We start from the raw sequence: 17771 nt of genomic DNA on the forward strand, positions 1-17771 counted from the left end.
GGGGGCTGAGGCTAGGCTAAGGAACTTCCATTACACCCATATACACCTTCCCAGGCAAACACACTTAGGCACACCCTGATACACTGGGGCTCTCAGATTGGACATGGCCAGTTTTGGCCTTAGGTGTAGCACATGTATACATACAATAGCCATTCAAATCACATGATATAGGCCTCATTCTTGGAAAGAAAGCAGGCCCTGATGCCTTCAGAAGAGCCATCCCTTATGCAAACATCATGCAACAACCAGCCTAAGGGCCACTCTTTTGTGCTCTGGGGGAAGTTAGGAACCTGGGACAGATGCAAGGTCTTATAAGTGGTTGCCAAGTAGCAGAGAAAGGAGGATGTCTTGGATCTTGTCAGGAATCCCTCAGAAAGTCCCACTCACATATCACCACAAGATGAGGTCCCTCAGTCAGGGTTTCAGTAATGTCCCTAATCCAATCCTAACCAGGTTCCTATACAGTTCTGTTGAGGCTATATCAGAGAGGCCCTCTGCACCTCACACTTCATTATAGGTCAGATGGGATCAGGGCAAAGCACGTGGCCACCACCTCCAGGAAGCCCTCCTTGGTACTCATCTGCCCCGCCCCCAGATATTGGTGGGGAAGGGGGTCTCTGGGGGTCAAGGGTCATTAGGACGGTCCAGGTCCCGGAAGCGGAAACGTAGCACACTTCCGGTGCGCAGCGGGCGGCCATGTTGGAGCAGCGGAGGCGGCGCAGAGGTGCGTCTTGGGTCCCCGCGGCGGCGCCGGTAGGTTGGAGCCGCGGGCCTAGCCGTGCCCTGGCGGGGCCGTCCGCGAAGCGGCAGGGTAGATGAGCCGGGCGACTGGCTCTTCCCCGACTCGCGCCTTCCGCCGGCCTCGCCGCAACCCCCCACCCCTCCCCCACCCCCACTCGGTGCCCAGCGACTCCACCCTGGGGTTGTGCGTCCCGGTCGGGCTCGCACGCCTGCTCCGCGCTTTTAGCTTCTTCCAACACTTCACCTTCTGCCTGCAACTCGGGCTCTGGGGTAATCCCAGCCCGAAGGCTCTGATTTGCTTCCGCCCCGGGTTTGCTTGGATGGGGCCTTTCCCATCCCTGTCTTCAACTTCCCCTGCTAGTCCTGGGGGCACGAGAGAAGGGAAGTCGGGGGTCGGGCTGCAGCCTGTTTCCGGAGCTTCTAGGAAAGCCCAGAAGACCCCTCCTAAGGGCCCAGACAGATTTGGGCGGAAGAACCTCCATTTCACCCCCAATATTTTTGTGCCTCGGGGAAAAAACAGACCTCGCTGTTCTACCATTCACAGCCGTGGCAACTACACCCCTTGGGGGGAAAAAAAAGGAATAACAATAAAGAAAAATCTAAGATCATGTGCAAAGATTGTGCTAATAGAATAGCTCTGGAGAGGGGAAGTACCTGAGACACCTGAGGATCCAAGCGTGTTCCAAACAAAGAATCCCAGGGCACTTCCTCCAGGGGATTCTGAAAACTTTCTTTGCTCCTTAGGGTTGTAAAAAGAAACTGCACAGAAGCACCTCCGGACCCCAGGGATCTTCTTGATCCCAGTTGATCTTTTAATGTTCTGGTGCAGCTGGGGAGCTGCCTTTGGGGAACCCTTGGGCGCGAAGTGCTGGGTTGGGCTTTAGCTATTAGCCATGATTGACAGGACAACATGTGTTGCCTGACAGCGCCATTTGGGCTGAATGTAGCAGTTTGTGACACACCAAACCCTGGTTGGGAAAGCTCAAATATCTGGTATCAAACATATTAACCATCCTACTTAGCCTTTGTCTCCCATTGTCAGACCTTGGAGAGGTCTGGCTTCCTGATTGCCTAAAGATGTCATTTGTATCTGCTACTCATCTTTTTAGTTTCTGTTAAAGGAGAGCTTGAATCTCCCTGGACTTCACGACTCTAGTGCTGGGAATCAGACCTGCAAGTAGCCTTTTTAGGGACTCAAACCTGAACATCTGGTAGACTGGGAGATTCAGTCCTTGGGGTGAGAAGTGGGAGAAGAGTTAGAAATGGACTTGGATATAAGTCTGGACCCTTTGGGCAGTAATCAAGGCTGGTGATACTCTACTTTCACCTGTTATTCCAGTTTGAGCTCCCCAGCCTCACCCTAAATTCCAGTCACACAAAGTATGCCTTACTCTTTCTCACCTCTGAGACGCTGCATAGGCTGTTTCCCTTTTTGCTCCATTTTCATCTCTTCATAATTCATCACAGCTTCGTGTGACCTCTCTGGAATCCTCTGCCTGTTGGCACTCTCAATGAGTTGGGTGCCACTCTCAAGAACTTTGGTAGTGTCTGTTTTGCACACTGTTCAGGAATCCTTGAGGAGGACAGAGATATTTGCCTGTGTTCTCAGGGTTTCTGGCTTTAGAAAATACAGTCATGAATTAAAAGGGGCCCACCAAGACAGAGCCTTTCCAGGGGCCCAACAGTAGGTTGGCTGACTCTGCCGAGCTTGTGGGCTTGTCTCCTAAGGAAACTGCCTCTGACCCACATGGCTTCTCCACAACTGTGTTAGTACAGGAATCTAGGGTTCTGCTCCAGGAAACAGCCAGCTCTAGTCAGACCCTGTGTCAGTGGATGTTAACCATGGAAATATACAGGCTCTGATTGGCCTACCTATCTTGGTCCATATCTTGGTGCCATTTTTATTTACTCTCTTCCTCTTGCCTTGGAGGTGCTGAGCGCTGGTTTGCGGATACCCACTCAGATCTACAGTGCCTAATGCCATGAGCGTGGTGGTGCAGCATGTGGAGGAGAAAGCTGTGCACTCCTGGTCACGGATCTCCACAGCAGGGAAGAAGGCCTTGGAGGAGGCGCTGCTTGTCTTTAACCCCATGAGCCAGGATCTCAGTGCTACAGAGGCCCAGCTTGTGGCCTTCCTGCAGGGCCTGCGGGATGATGGCTTCCAACCTACCATTCTACGCAGTGGTGATGTCTATGGCTATAGCTCATGTACAGCCAACCCCCCAAGTGAAACGAAACTGCAAGCTCGTGCCCCTACCCCAGCTGCCACTTCACCTCCAGACAGTGCACCCCGAACTGCAGTACAGCTGCCTGCTGGCCGGGCCACATTGCTCCCCATGCCACTGTCTGGCAGACTGGCCAAAGCATCCACTCCACCCCTCACCAAGCATGCTACCACCAACTTGCTGCTGAGCTCTCTGAAGCAATCAAGTGCCAGCCGTGCCCGGGGTGCGGCAGTGGGCTTCCCCGCCCGCCTCTATCCAGGTGTCTACCCTGCCATGCGGCTCTCCGTTGTCCTTGAGGCCCTGGTTCCACTCAAAACTCCCATGCCCTGCTTGGGTGCCAAGCACAAAGCACTACAGCTTTCACTTGCAGAGTCTCCTCTGAAGCTACGAAAAAGTGCAGGGAAGAGACCAGGGAGCCCTCACCCCAAGGCTCCCAAAAAAGCTACCAGCAAAGGCCCTAAGTGTCCGTCTCATAGAGGCCCCCGACCTGGACCCCGACAAGGCACTGGGCCCCAGAGCAAGACCTATAAAGCTGTTGGACCCCTCAGTGGCCACCGAATGAAAGTTTGTTCTGCTCTGGGCACCAAGACAGCACGAACACTGGCCAAAGGAGCCCATGCCCAGGCCAAGGTGGCTCGAACACAGACCAAAGCTGCCAAGGCCCGAGCTAAAGCCAAGGCAGCACGGATCAAGGCCAAAGCCAAGGCAGCACGGATCAAGGCCAAAGCCAAGGCAGCACGGATCAAGGCCAAGGCCAGGGCAGCACGGATCAGGGCCAAGGCCAGGGCAGCACGGATCAGGGCCAAGGCCAGGGCAGCACGGATCAGGGCCAAGGCCATGGCGTTACGGGCCAAGGCCAAAGCTAAGGCAGTACGTGCCAAGGCCAAGATGTCTCGGGCCCAGCCCAGGGGCAGGGGCAGGCCAAAAGGGTCTGTTCAGGCCAGGACTGCAAGGAGAGGCCAGAAAAGCCACTCTGAGACTGTTGGGCAGAAGAGGAAAAGGGCTGAGGAAGCAATGGATCTTCCTCCCCAGAAGAGACCACGACGAGGACCTCAGTCCCCTAAATCAAGGGTAGGGCCTGGAACAGCAAAGTTGCTAAAATTCCGGGTTATCAAGGTGGACAGGCAGTCCTCAGATGATGAGGTACGGCAGCGGGCTCAGAGGATCCTCCATGTGAACTTGTCCCCCGTAATACGGCTCCAGCCATTGTTGCCATACTCAGCACCGTGATTCCATCACATAGCAGTGTTTGGGGGAGCTGAGCTGTCTGACCAGTGACACAGTGTGAACGACCCAAGGACTCCTGGTGCCTCACTCTAGGTCCCTGGCAACCACTGGCCTCCTTTAAGTGACTAGAGGACGTGGGGTGGGGTGGGTGGGCGGGAAGGGTGTTCTCCTGGCGCGATGCACTGTGACTTGTTAACTCTTCAAGTTGTATGTCCACTGTTCATCTATCATGTTTTATACCTTTCCACCTCCCAGTCTCCCTGCCCACCCTTCAGAGTCTTGGGGGGAGGGGGGATTTAAGGGAGGGGGTTGTGCGGAGCCACTCTGAGGTGGGAAGACCCCTTGGGGCTGCCCTGGCTTGTGATCCAGATGGGCCCTGTGCAAGAGTGGTACAGTAGATGGCTATGTAGGGACCTTGCTGCCCACAGGTTTTTAGGTCAGGGAGGGGGAATTTTGGTGTCGCTCCCCAAGGGCCAAGCAGACCATCTGGCCTTGTCTCCCAGTCAACTTTAGCTGGCATCATGGGGCTTTTCCTGGACTTACCTAGATTGAGCGGAGTGCCTCTGCCTCTCCTCACCTCTGCTCCTCCAGGAGAGAGAAAGTAGCTTCCACTTTCCCGGTTGGTGTCAGGGGTAGGGGTCCAGTCAGCTTGGGGTTCTGGCTTCTAGGACCACAGAATCTGCCCTCACAAACAATGAAATTTTTACTAAGTGGGGTACTACTTTAGCTGAGCCAGGAGAATTTCTCTCACTGCCTTGCTCATCAGCAGTATGTTCTGTCTGTGTTCCAAGTACTGTGTTCCCAAGTGCAGCCTTGTTTGTCCCTCCCACTGGGCCTGTGTGTTTCAGGCATTATCTGGTCTTCCTACGGGAGGGTGTGCTAGGCTCTGGGCCCTAAACCTGAACAAAACTAGTTCCTCTAACCCTCTGCCAGTTCTGTGCTGGCTGCCCATCCTTGAAAGGCAGTGTCTGGGACTGTCAGGGAGAGGAACACATTCCCCACAGGCTCCTGGAGATGAACAGCTTCCCCGCGCAGCAAGGGATGGGAGCCTCATTTGAAAGAGAATTGGAACTCTGGATTGGGCTGAGCCCTAGCCCCACTAACTCGGGCTACACTGGATGGCAGACCTGCAGAGAAGCTCTGCCTGCTTCCGACTCCCCACATTTCTTCTACTTTGGTGGCTGCCATTAAAATCCCCTGGGTGCAGTCTCCCAGTTCCCGAGCGTGGGGAGGCCCTCACACCAGCTGCACCGTGATCCCTAGCCTTCCATGCCCCTTGCTTCTGGCATCCCTGATTTCTTCAACCATGTGAGCATGGGGGTGAATGGAGGACCACACACTGCTGCTCAAGAACCCCCCAGTTTGGTGGGCATCCTCTCAGGCCTGATTCCTGCTCCCAACATCCAGGACCCCCAGCTGGGCTAAGCCCCCCTCCTTTCGCTTCTACTGCTGCTACAGATGAGTAAGGGGTTTGCTCTTTCACTAAGAGCCAGCCATAGGGGTAGTAGAAATCTCAGCTTCTCTACAGGTAGGGTGTGGTGGGGGGGAGGGGAGGGCTCCTGTAGCATTCCTATTCAGACCCTGTTCCTCCAGTCCAGGCTCCTAGAACAAATGCCCAGAAGGTACCAGACGCGCTACCCCCATCTGGCTGAGCAAGTGCCAGCTATGACCCACCCACTGGCAGCCTGATTGTTAGCCAGAGCCAGAGCCTTCGAACTTCAACTGCTCTGTCAGTCACCTTCAGGTGGGCAGGAGGGTGAGGGCTCTGGGGCTGGTGTCATTGACTCCTGGGGAGGTTCAGCCCTGTAGGAGTTCATTGTTTCCCGGCTGGAGGGAAGGAACCATGCTGTGAGGTTTTGTGAGAGCTGAGGGTTGAAACCGTAGACTTGCTCAGCTATTTGGGCTATTCTCCAGGACTGAGATTTGCTGCTTCTTTGACTCTTGGGACCAGGGAGGGTCACAGCATTGAGAATGTGATCCCCCAGAATGGTCATGGAGGCGTCAAGACCTGGTGGCAAGCAGCGAGTAGTGAGGGTGTCAGTCTACCTGTTTGGGTCTAGGGCATGGGGTCAGGTCCCAGGCACTACAAGCCCTTGTGGTTCCAGGTGCTGAGAATGTCACCAGCCAGCCAGACCCAGAGGGTGCCTCCTATTTTACTCACCTCATCGTGACTTTCAGGGTGACCCCATTTCTCTAGCCTGAAGGCTTGCTCTGCTTTCCTGTGTGATGGCCATCTGTGATGTGTGCCCCTGAAAGATATGCCCCCACCTCCACTTGTCCCCAGACATTCTGCCCAGCAGTGCTGCACCTTGAATGCTCAATGGGCCATGTCCACTCCTGGCACGTATACGGATACTTTGCCAACAGCCGCTCAGTCATCTTTCTTAGGATCCCTCCTGCCCTTGGCCACAGGGTCAGTTACCTCATCTGTGACCAGTGTTACTCAGATACTGAACCTTCCACTGAGGGCCAGGTCAGGTTCCGAGGAAGGAGCAGGGATTGGGTCCTGGTGGAAGGCCAGTGGCTTAGGCTTGTTCTTTCCTCTCAGGTAATTTTCACAGTTTTGGACCCAACCATTCTAGTGGAAGACCCATACAACCCCAAGATCCAGGGTCACCATCCCCACAGCCAATTCTGTACTTTTGTGCATGTCCGGACAGCCAGGTTGGTGGTGGAGAAGGGCCTGGATGGGGTCATGTGTGGAGTAGGGTGGCAGGCAAGCCCCCTCAATCCCCCAGCACCAGTATCCATGGTCCTCTATTGTGGCCCTTGCCCTGCCCTCCCTGTTCTCGTTCCACCACTTTCGCATGCCAGTGCCTAGACTGGCATGGATAGCCGTCCTATCACTCCATCGTGGAGTCCGATTGTCCCCATCTCTGCTTCCCATGCCAGTTCCCATTACAGTCGCACATAGCCCTCCTTCGTGAGCCCCCATCTCCATGCCCCATCACTGCTGCTCCCCACCAGTAGCCTGTCCCTTGGTCTGTAATCCTCTCTTCAGTTGGTGTCCCTCATCCCTGAAGCTGCCTCTAGGTGGCGCCAGGGTGTCTGACCTCTTCCTAGTAAAACAAAAGTTCTTAAAGCATGATACAGGCTATGTACATACTTAGAAAGACAGCCTAAAGCATGGCCAGGTGAAGACAGATGCCACTAGTTTTTCTCTGCCCATCTTAACTGGTTATCACCAACGACTCACCCAGAGCCTCCACACTTGGTCCCTGAGCAGCGGATGTTCGATTCTCTAGGACAAAGGGGAAGCAAGGCTCAGGAGAGACGAGAAGCTCCAGTTGGTGACTGAGCTATAGAGGAGGTAGAGCACTCATCCCACCCCTTCATCCATGTTTACAATTACCTAGTGCCCACTGAGCACCATTGTGTGCCAGGCATTCCCCACAGCACTCAGTGGGGGAGATGAGTGGGCCTGATAGGAAGTCAATAGATAAACAAATAAAAGCTTAGGTAGATTGGCTGTGTAGTAAATTAATTCCTACTTTGGATGAGGAGTTGGGGAATGGAATTATTTAGTACATTGAGGAAGCAGGTGTTAAGAACCTAGATATAAAAGACAGTTGTCCAGGAAGCAGTGGAATGTACAGTTGTCAGCTCTTGAGTGATATACAGGGGCTAGAAAGGTACAAAAATGGAATTACCACTTTTTTTTTTTTTAATTATCACCTATTGCACTGGTATCATTCAAAAGAGTTTACCCAGGGTAGTCTGTGGGGGAGTACCACAGCATGGGTGCTGTAGGAGAGACTGCAGTGGTGCAGAGGAGAGATCCTTGATTCCCCTCCACCCAAGTTTTAAAGAGATGATGACCAGTGCACGGGCATCTTACCATCTGTCGGCAGAGCTTCTGCACATGACTAACTTCCTTGTCAACTCCAAACTGCACACACTGGTGACAGGCCCCTAGAGGACTTCAAAGGACATCCCTTCTGCTGCTATGCCCTCTGAGCTTGTGGCTCAAGGCAGCTGCCGGTGCCATGGCCATGCCTCTGAGTGCGGGCCGGCACCAGGGGCCCCAGACAGTGTGGCAGACATGGTGAGAACTAGGAGGGGCACCCTTTAACTGGTGGGCTGGGAAAGCTGACGAACTGGGACACACTTGCCTTGTTCTTCTCCCTGCCCAGGTGTGTGACCTTTGTGTCTGCCACCACCACGCTATGGGTATACCTACTTGAGTGCTGCCAGAACCTGCACCAGGACCACCCATGGCATGCAGCAGAACCTGGGCATCCCCACACCTGCCAGGGTAGGTGCTACACTGTCCAGGTATACTTGCCCGAGTCAGACAACTCCATAGCTAGATAGCTTGTTCTGTCCCAAAATGTGAGTGCCATGGCATGCCCTAAGTTGTCACTTTGACATGCCTTGTATCCGGCATCTGGCAATATAAGTGGAGGTGTGTGTGATACATGTCAACACAAAACAGCCGGGAGGATCCTAGCTCCCTTCACTCCTGCAGACATGAGCCCTCCAACCCCTGATCCCAGTGCTGACTCCAGTCCTTCAGCTCCATCGTGAGCTCTGACCTAACCTTACTTCTGACCCTGACCCAGCCTGTGACTGTGACCCTATGGGTGCCTTGGAAGGGGATTTGTGTGATACCTACACAGATGAGACCCATGGCCTCCTTCCTGGCGGTGTCCCTGCAAAGTCCACGTCTGGGGCCAGCACTGTGACTCCTGCCTCACTCAGGCTTGAGCCCCAGCCAGTCAGAAGGCTGCCAGCACCCCTCACACTAAGAGTGTGCCCCATCCCCTGCCCTCCCAGCCCTCCCCTCAGTCACCCTGATAACACTTGTATCCAACCACGGTGCAGCAGCCTCATTAGCACCTGATAAGCCTGTGCCTTAGCCTGCGCAGGTGCAACAGCCAGGCCCCGTCCCTGGCACTCATGCCTGTGATCCCTCCAGTGGCACCTGTCACTGCAAACATTTTGTTTCTGTATGGGACTGCTGCCGTTGTCAGGTGAGCCGTGACTAGCCTTCTGATATGACCGTGTTCTCGGGGGCTGAGTTTCTAGAAGCTCACAAGTATAAGGCTATAATCAATGTTACTGTAGACTAAGTCTTGCACAAGGATTGATACTACTCCTTGGCCTGGTCACCAGGGTCAGCACCACTTTGACTGGCTGAAACAGGGTATTGTCCAAGAAACTTGGGAACAAAAGAAGGAAGAGCTGTAAAACCAGGGAGATCTTCCTCTTCCTGCCCACATTTTCCTGTCCTTCCTCTCCCCACCCGTTTTCTCTTTCAGCCTGGGTTCTGGGGTCTGAGTAGTGACTCTCCAGGCTGCCGGCCCTGTGACTGTGACTTTGGGATGGGAACAAAAGAAGGAAGAGCTGTAAAACCAGGGAGATCTTCCTCGTCCTGCCCACATTTTTCCGTCCTTCCTCTCCCCACCCGTTTTCTCTTTCAGCCTGGGTTCTGGAGTCTTGAGTAGTGACTCTCCAGGCTGCCGGCCCTGTGACTGTGACTTTGGGGGTGCCTACAGCAACATGTACAAGACAGGGCCTGGAGGTCAGTGTCAAGTGGTGAAAATCAGGGAAATGACTGTCCCCTCCCCACACCCAGTAGCTCAGATGTTCTTCAGGGGAGGCACTCTGCCTGTGCCGCCCCCACCTCCATGGGTGTCGTTGCCATGAACTCCAATCTGGATCCTTTTGTGCTGCCCTTGACCAGGCTACAGCTGAGACTGAGCTTGGCCAGAGTCCAGCCAGCTGACCCCCAGCTGCCCGTGAGTGTCCAGGAAGGGCAGGGACAGGAGGAAATCAAGGCTCAGGGGAAAGAGGGAGTGTCTAGAGAGCTATTTGAAGAAAGAGGCTGGGCAGGACTTGCAAGGTTAGGAAGTCCAAGTTAGGGTGTCAGCATGGTCAAGTTTGATGGTCTTGTACGGAGCCCGTATTCCCAGGACAATGTTGGACACAATAGGACCAGAATATCAAGGAAAATAACCCCCCACTTGCCCTCAGGGAATCCCTAGGCCTGATCCTCCCCACTATCCCCAAGCCCCATGGACCTCCCCTGGCTGGCTCTGGCCTCGACTTTGGAGACAGTGTGACCCTCCAAGTGCCTGCCACTGTGCCATGCGAGTTCATTATAGCCGCCAGCTGCCCAAGATGAGGAACCTGAGGAGTAAGGTCAGGTCACAGGTCACTAGTGTATTAGTAGGGATGGGGACTCAAGTCTTGGGGACTAGAGGAAACAGGAACCTAAGCCCTGAGGGTCCTAGGTCCCCGGAGTCTGCATCTCATATCCAGGCCCCAGAGGAGCCCCTCCCCCGCATCAGGGAGCTGGCTCTGCGCTGTGCGCTGGCTTCGGCTTTCTGCATGTGGTTGATGGGGCTGCCCCCGGTGCCTCGTGCCCTGGCTTATGATGTTGTCCTATGTTATGAGACCCAGGTCAGTGCCATGGGTGCCAGACAAGTGATGGGTGGTGCTGGGTGGTGGATGACAATGGTTCTGTGACTGCTAACCTCTGACCCTAGGCACCTGAAGACTGGCAGGCATTCATCAGTGTCCAGGCCCACCCCTGCCTAGCAATTCCCGCTGTGCCAATCAGTTGCCTTGGTGAGTTTGTGCTCCTGGCTTACAGGGACTGCAGGAGATTCATCTGGTCTTGCTCTTTTTCTTGCCAGTGTGTGAGTGGCTCTCCAGGGTTCACTGAGCACTGAGTGTGCCCTGCTGGGTGGGCAGTGCCCCTGCCTTCCCAACATCATTGGCCGAATGATGTGGCCACTGCATTCCTGGAACATATGGCTTGGGGCCACTGGCTGCAGTGGCACGCTTTCAGGACAGTAGGTATGGATGGGTTTGCGGCCTGAGACCAGCTATACCCTTTCTCTGCATGGCTTGACCACCCTACCACTCCCCACAGAGTGCCACGGCCATATTGAGGCTGCCACCAGTGCCATCTGTAACCCTGTAAGTGGACAGTGCACATGCTGAGCAGGCCTTCCTGGTCACCACTGTGACCTCTGCCTCCCTGGCTGGTGGGGCTTCCCTTATTGCCAAGCCTGTGCCTGCATTGGGCATGCTGAGTTGTGCTACCCACTTACAGGCATTTACCAGGCCTGCCGAGGAGCCACCACCATGGGTAGGCACCACGAGAGTGAGCACTGTCCCTGGAAGGGTGGGCCAGGCTCTGTTCATGGACTACTGCCTCTAAGGGCTTGGATGGTTACTACGGAGACCCCACCCTGGGCTCAGCCTCTGCTCCTGCCCAGGGCACCCTGATTCTGGCTTCTGTCATGGGAGTGCCTGCCATGTGAACAGCATGAGTGGACACGTCCTCTGCCTCTGTGCGCCTGGTAATGCAGGTGAGGCATGGTTGGCCATGGTAACCCCATGGTCCTGCTCGTTTGTTATCATCCCATCAGATCCGGGAGGCAAGTCTTTGCCAGTATCTCCTGTATGTTGAGCTGTAAGCTCTTCCAGAAGACCCTGTGCTGGGGAAGAATGTGAAGAATTATAGGCATGCATCTTGTATGCCTCTTATATAGGCCATTATGTCATTGTGTTCTCTGCCCAGCTGAGTGGGAGCCACAGCCCAAAGCATGCAGAAAGAGCCCTGAGACAACCAGACAATGTACATACATGTGCACTTGTCCTCTCCGGGTCCCTGCGGTGACCGCTGCTCCTGCGGCTACTTCGGGCACCCCTGGGCAGGAGGAAACCCCAGAAGGAGTCCATTCCGGCCCTGCCAGTGCAACAACAATATTGATCCCCATGATCCTGCCACCTGTGACCCCCAAAGTAGGCACTGCCAGCGCTCTGCACCATAGCTATGGCCCTGATTATGCCCACTGCAGGCCTGGCTTCCACAGCAGGGCCCTGTGCCCACAAGGCTGCAGGCGTGACTGTGTGGGGCAGAGTATGACTGTGTGAGGGCATTCTGGGATGGGCGGGTTCTCCCTCTTCAGACCATACCAACATTTCCTCTTCACAGGCTGCAACTGTGACCCCCGGGGCACTGTACCCACACAGTGCCCATCTGGGGGCTGAAGCCTGCTTTTGCAACCATATCAGTGGGCAGTGCCCTGCTGCCACCACACACTAGGGCGGGACTGCAGCTGCTATGCCCCCCTCTTCTAGAACCTGGGGGGTGCTGGGGCTGTGATCCCTGCAGCTGCCATGCCCAGCATACTGTGCAGCCTACGTGCCACCCGGTGAGTTAGCCATGTTGCATGTTGCATGTTGCATGTAGCAGTGGCCAGTGGCATGTGAAGGCAGTGTGTGCCGGTAACGGGTGTGAGTGTTCACGTGCTCACCAACACTTGTGTGTGTGACTGCAGACAACTGTGTGAATCTGTGCTCTTCGATGGGACGTTTTTGTGAGCTCATGGCTTATGGCTGGAGGAGAGCAAACAAGAGGTCCCGCCCAAGTATGCTGGGCATTGGAGTGTGGGGGGAAGCTCCAAGCATCATGGTGAGGAAGAGGAACCAGAGTGTGTGTGGATGAGGTGACAGCAGGGTTAGGACCACGAGGGATGGATGGTCCAGGCAGAGAGGGATGGCCATGGAAAAGGAGAGTTCCCAGGAGAATGGTTAGCAGTTGAGGCCTGACGCCTCATGTTCTCGTGTCCTTTGTGCAGAGAAAGTGGGGGTCAGGCTTGGGAGAGGCGTGGGATGAGAGTATGGAGACAACGGGGTGCTCAACGCAGGACACAGGAGCAAAGGGCATCAGGGCAGTGGTGAGCCCAGAAGGTCTGCAGGAGGAAAATCTGGAACTGTGGGAAGGTAGGGTCTGGCTAAGGAGGTCAGACCAGGGGAAAGCTCTCGGGTAAAGTATGGGTGCTTCCTGGGGTAGGAACAGGGCTGCTAGGACAAGGGGGTGTGCCAGGGTCTGAGTGCTGCTTGTGAGCATGTGTGCCTTGTCAAAGGAGGCACTCTGTTCCTGCTCACTGCCTGCCCTCTTTCCTCAGGCCACAGATCAGGGCCCCACAGGCAGGATTCGGGGGCCAAACATACTCCCATTGTCAGGATGAGTACTGGGGTGATTGGGAGCAAGAATGCAGGTGAGAGGGGCAGGCACATGATCCACAGCATGGGGCTAGGCTGCCTTGAGGGGGCTCTCAGTAGAGGGGGGGAGCTTATGCAAGGGAGAGCATGGCATACCGAGCCATTCTCGTGAAAACTGATGTAGAGAAACTGTTGGCAAGTCAGGGCGAAGGATGGCATGCCTCCTGAGAGGAAGCCCTTTCCTGATCCCTCCTGCCATTCCTAGACCCTAGGGGACCCCTGACTGGGTTGGAGAGTCCCTAGAGCCCTGTGCTGTTTCCCTGCCCAAAGGCTGCATGAGCGTGGCCTCTCTGGGTAGATGCCAGTGCCCGTGGCCATCCTGAGCAGTGTGCAGTTCTGAGAACTGGTATACATACTTACACCACACTATGTAATTTTCATCTTTAGGCTTCTTGGAGGTGAGGTTAGGGTAAGTGCCTTCTGCTTCCGCACTGACCCACTCTTTCCCCCACAGCTTGTTCCTGTGACCCACAGGGCTCCATGTCACCCAACTGTGACCCACACACAGGAGCCTGCCTCTGCAGAGAGGGCATCTCAGGATGGAGATACCAGGCATGTGCCCGGAGCTCCAGAGGCAACTTCCCAAACTGCATGTCCTGTGCTACTCTGCTCCAACTCCACCTGGAAGTTCTAACCCATGATGTGTCTGCCCTGTGCCAGGGGATGCCTGGCCGGAGTGCTGGGGGCCAGGGTAGACACCTGGAGGTTCTTGAGGGAGTAATCCAGCAGGCAGTACTTCCGGAATCTCCTCCACCCTCAGCGGAGACCCTGCAGCAACTTACAGAACTGTAGCTAGATTCAGGCAAGAGGTGTGGGGTTTGTAGGGAAGAGGGGAAGAGGGCTCCAGCTAGCTTCCCCTGCAGGGTCTGGATTCAGAAGGTCACAGATTGGCCTGTCTGGGTCCTAAGGTTAAGAGTCAGTTGAGTGGGCTGCTTGCGTGAGGGTGGGTGTCTCTGGCTAGACTGATGCTCTGTCTTCCCACAAGAGGAAATGGCTACATTGACTCAGTCACTGTGGGCCACAGGACAGGTTGTGGCAGAAAGAGAGCTGTGGGTAAAGGGCAGTGTGACTGCCTGCAAGAATTATCCCAAGACAGTGTTGGGAGCTTGGCCTGGGCCAAGAGGACCAGAGGAGTCCAAGGTGAGGCCAGATGATTAGGTGCACGGACAGCGGGTAAGGGTAGGCTCTAGGATGGGAAAGGTAGAAGGGACCAAGTGCACTTGCTTTCATATCTGGGGAGCCTAAGAACTGATGGATCCAGGGCCAGTAAGTGGAGCCCTACGCAACTCCGAAACATCGCTCCCATTTCCTGCAGATGCTGGGGCTCAGGTCTCCTCAGCGGCCCTGCTTTCTCAGAAGGCCGTGCTCAGAGCCCAGATTACAGTCACATCTGGAGGATCAGGCAGCATCCTGGGACAGGCCCAGCAGAGCCGACAGTGGACAGAGCAGCAGCTGGGGAAGATAGCCTGGTCCACAGAGATAGCTGTGTAGGAGCTGAAACTGGATAGGCTGGTGGACAGGGTCCAGATGCTGTGCCCACAGTTTCTGAGGCTGCTAGTCAAAGCTGAGTGGTGGGTGGAGATATGGATCGCGGGTTGGGGGCACTTGCGAAGGCAAGGACTCTCTCCATGGGGTAATTTGGGTATAGCAGCAAGGCTCTGGGACATGCATTCCTCACCAATCCCCTCCTTTTGCAGGAATGTGGAGGTTGGGGGTCTGGGCTGACCTGTGTTCCAGTAGGGGCTCTCTCTTGCCCTGGAGCTCTGCCCACTGCCCAGTGGGCTCTGGCTACCTCCCATAATTCTTCCTGTGGCCTGGACATCCCCCAGACTTGGAGCAGCATCAGCAACTGGCACAGAGCCGTGGGGCTGTGAGTAAGGGTGTGGAGGGAGTCATAAGGGGCCAAGGCTTGAACCGCATCTGACTCACTCCTGTACCAGCCGCAGCAAATCCAGGCCACAGCAGGCTGCGCTGGAATCCAGGCCCAGGAGATGTGGCGTCATGCAAGGGGACCTGGAGGTGTGGAAATGATGGTCCACAAGCAAGCAACTGTGCAGATCAGCCAGCACTTCCTCTTGGGTACTTGTCTGCTTATTATGTGTCTTTCACAACTGAAGGCAGAGGCGGTGGCATCTTCTATGCTGATCCTTACACAGGGAGGACTATGCTAAGGGCTGACTATGGGTCAGGTGGGAGCACTGCTGTGCTGATTAATATTTAGCAACTGACTGTGGTGTCAGAGGGAACCAATATGAGTGTGTGTCAATTTCCATGGTATGGGTGATCCCACCATGGGCCATTTTAGTCTTTCAACAATTTGACAATTGAGAGACAAAATTCCTGAAAATGTGCCAACTGGCTGTTATAAGCCTCCACTATACCATTAGTCATATCAGGGCAGTGGGAGATTAGGATCAAGGTTTACTGGGTCAGGGTCAAGATTCCTACCCCCACTCCTCCAGATGAAGGTGCAGATGTCGTGAGTGTGGAGCTGTTGGCACAGTGTGGGCTGGCGACGCAGCTCCCCAAAGCAGGGGCATCAGGCATTGTCCTCTTGCTGGACCCGATCCAGGCGACTGTCCCTGCACCAGACCCCATAGGCCAGAAGCTGCCTAGAGCTGAAAGTGTCATCCATCAGGCACAGCAGACCGGGTGAAGGGCTGGAGGTAGAGGTCAAAGAATAAGGAAAAGACTGGTTATCTGTGTCCTTCAGGAAGGTACAACCAGGGCCTGGGACCAAGCACTGGATATTCAGGGTGTGCTGGCTGAGACATGAACCCATGCACAAGCTACGGAACAAAGGCTGCAAGCCAGTGTACAGGAGGTGATTCTGCACTCACAAACCTCAGCACCCTCAGAGCTTGTTCAGTGGCTGTTGTGATACCCATTTCCCCTAAGATCCTTGTCCTAATTGATACCATAATGCTACACATATCCTGACCATGGGAACACTATTTGCTATCCTGCTTTGATCTCCCTGTGATACCCTCATCTGTGCCCCAGGTGGCAGGGCACCTGGCCCAGATGACACTGGCAGTGGATATGGCCTCAACCTGGGGCATCTGTCCAGTGCAGCTGTGACTCTCAGGTCCCATTTGGCCCTGAATCAGCCTCAGGCTCAGGAAGCGGAAGAATGAGCAGCAGCTCATTCCATGGGCATAGCTGTGGGCCTGGGCAAGGTGAGAAAGGACAGCAGACCCTGGGGGTCTCAGGACTCCTCCAGAACAGTGTGAAATGGGGTTTACGCTGGGACTATGCTATGCTGGGTTAAAGTCTCAGTTCTAAAGCCCCCTTTTCCCCAGAAACTTGGGCAGCAATGTGTTTGGGACAGTGGTATCTGGTAAGGTGGGAGTTTAGGTCTAGTTCTGCTCTAGGAGTTACAGAAGGCCCAGATAAATACAGCAGAGTTGCAGGTGGTCACATATAGCCTGGTGGCCACAATGCAGAGTGTAAGACAGCAAGTGCAGCAGGCACAAGGTGAAGCCCAAGGTGAAGTGGGTACAGAATTGCTGGAGTCCCTTGGAGGGTATATAGGTGGACCATGGTGGGTGGGTATGGGATGGGGTCATGGTCAGGTGGGAAGGTAAGAGTCAGGACAGGGAGGGTCCAGGACGGGGTTCAGGTCAGGTCAAGACTCTGTAGAGGTCAGAACTGGGGTTAAAATTCAGAATGGGGGCCCTCCCTCTTGCGCAACTGGTTAGGACGCAGCACTGCAAGCTGGAGGCAGCCATTTCAGTGTGAGTTTGATCCCCGGCCCACATGGCGTGGCAGACCTCTCCTGTCTTCGCCCACTACTCCCCTCAGCAGTGTACTTCATTGATCTGCCTATTCCGCTCCCCACTCTGTCCCTGGTGAAGCCTCTTACTGTCCTTGTACTTCTGGCCTGTACCCCAGTTCTGTGTACATAAATAGGTCTTTAGAAAAAAATTCAGAATGGGGCAAATGTTGATTATAATTAGAACTAATTTACGGTTATGGCTAGGATTAGGTACAGGGTCAGGACAGGGTCAGACCAGGTCAAAGGTTAGAGCCTGGCTTAGATGACCTGACCCCCTGGGTTGGGGCATTGCCTGGAACAGAATGAGTTGGCACTAGACAAGAAGGTGACCATCCTGTGGGCCCTGGAACAGCGGGTAGCAGAGCTACTAGAGCACATGCAGCTGTGGGCCAATGTATGCTACCTGCTGACTGCTGTCTGGATGCCAGTAAGAGACTCTGGAACTACCTAGGTGACCCAAAGTGTCTTCAGAGTTACCCAGGAATTTCCTGACCTTGAGAGACCCCACTGAGTACCCACTGATCCTAACCCACGCGTGACCAAGGAAGTCTTCCAGTAGCCTCTGACCTTAAGAAACCAGAGAGAGGCCCTCCCTGGTGGCACAGCGGGTTAAAGCACAGCACTGAGAATCTAAAGCCGCTTCCTCACATGAGTTTGATTCCCACCTGTCCCGGAGGTGACCACATGGTGTGGCAGACCTCTCCTGACCCGCCCACTGCTCTCCTCAACAGTGTACTTTGTCAATCTGCCTGTTCTGTTCCCCACTCTGTCTCTGG

At 54.8% G+C, this 17771-nt stretch overlaps 1 protein-coding gene across 2 annotated transcripts; it reads left to right on the forward strand.

Moving 5' to 3' along the window:
• The first annotated feature begins 687 nt into the window (after positions 1-687).
• Positions 688-4332, forward strand: CCDC71 (coiled-coil domain containing 71). Of its 2 annotated transcripts, none has more exons than XM_012735029.1 (2): positions 688-753; positions 2672-4332. In XM_012735029.1, exon 2 carries the CDS (start codon positions 2724-2726, stop codon positions 4194-4196), a length of 1473 nt encoding a protein of 490 aa, XP_012590483.1. In that variant the 5' UTR covers positions 688-753; positions 2672-2723; the 3' UTR covers positions 4197-4332. The 2 variants fall into 2 exon arrangements, with proteins under 2 accessions (XP_012590483.1, XP_012590484.1); XM_012735030.1 differs by having other exon boundaries at positions 707-724.
• The last annotated feature ends 13439 nt before the right edge of the window (positions 4333-17771 follow it).

The sequence above is a fragment of the Condylura cristata genome, unplaced genomic scaffold (genome assembly GCF_000260355.1).
Source record: "Condylura cristata isolate star-nosed mole 26May11 unplaced genomic scaffold, ConCri1.0 scaffold00004, whole genome shotgun sequence".
NCBI lineage: Eukaryota > Metazoa > Chordata > Mammalia > Eulipotyphla > Talpidae > Condylura > Condylura cristata.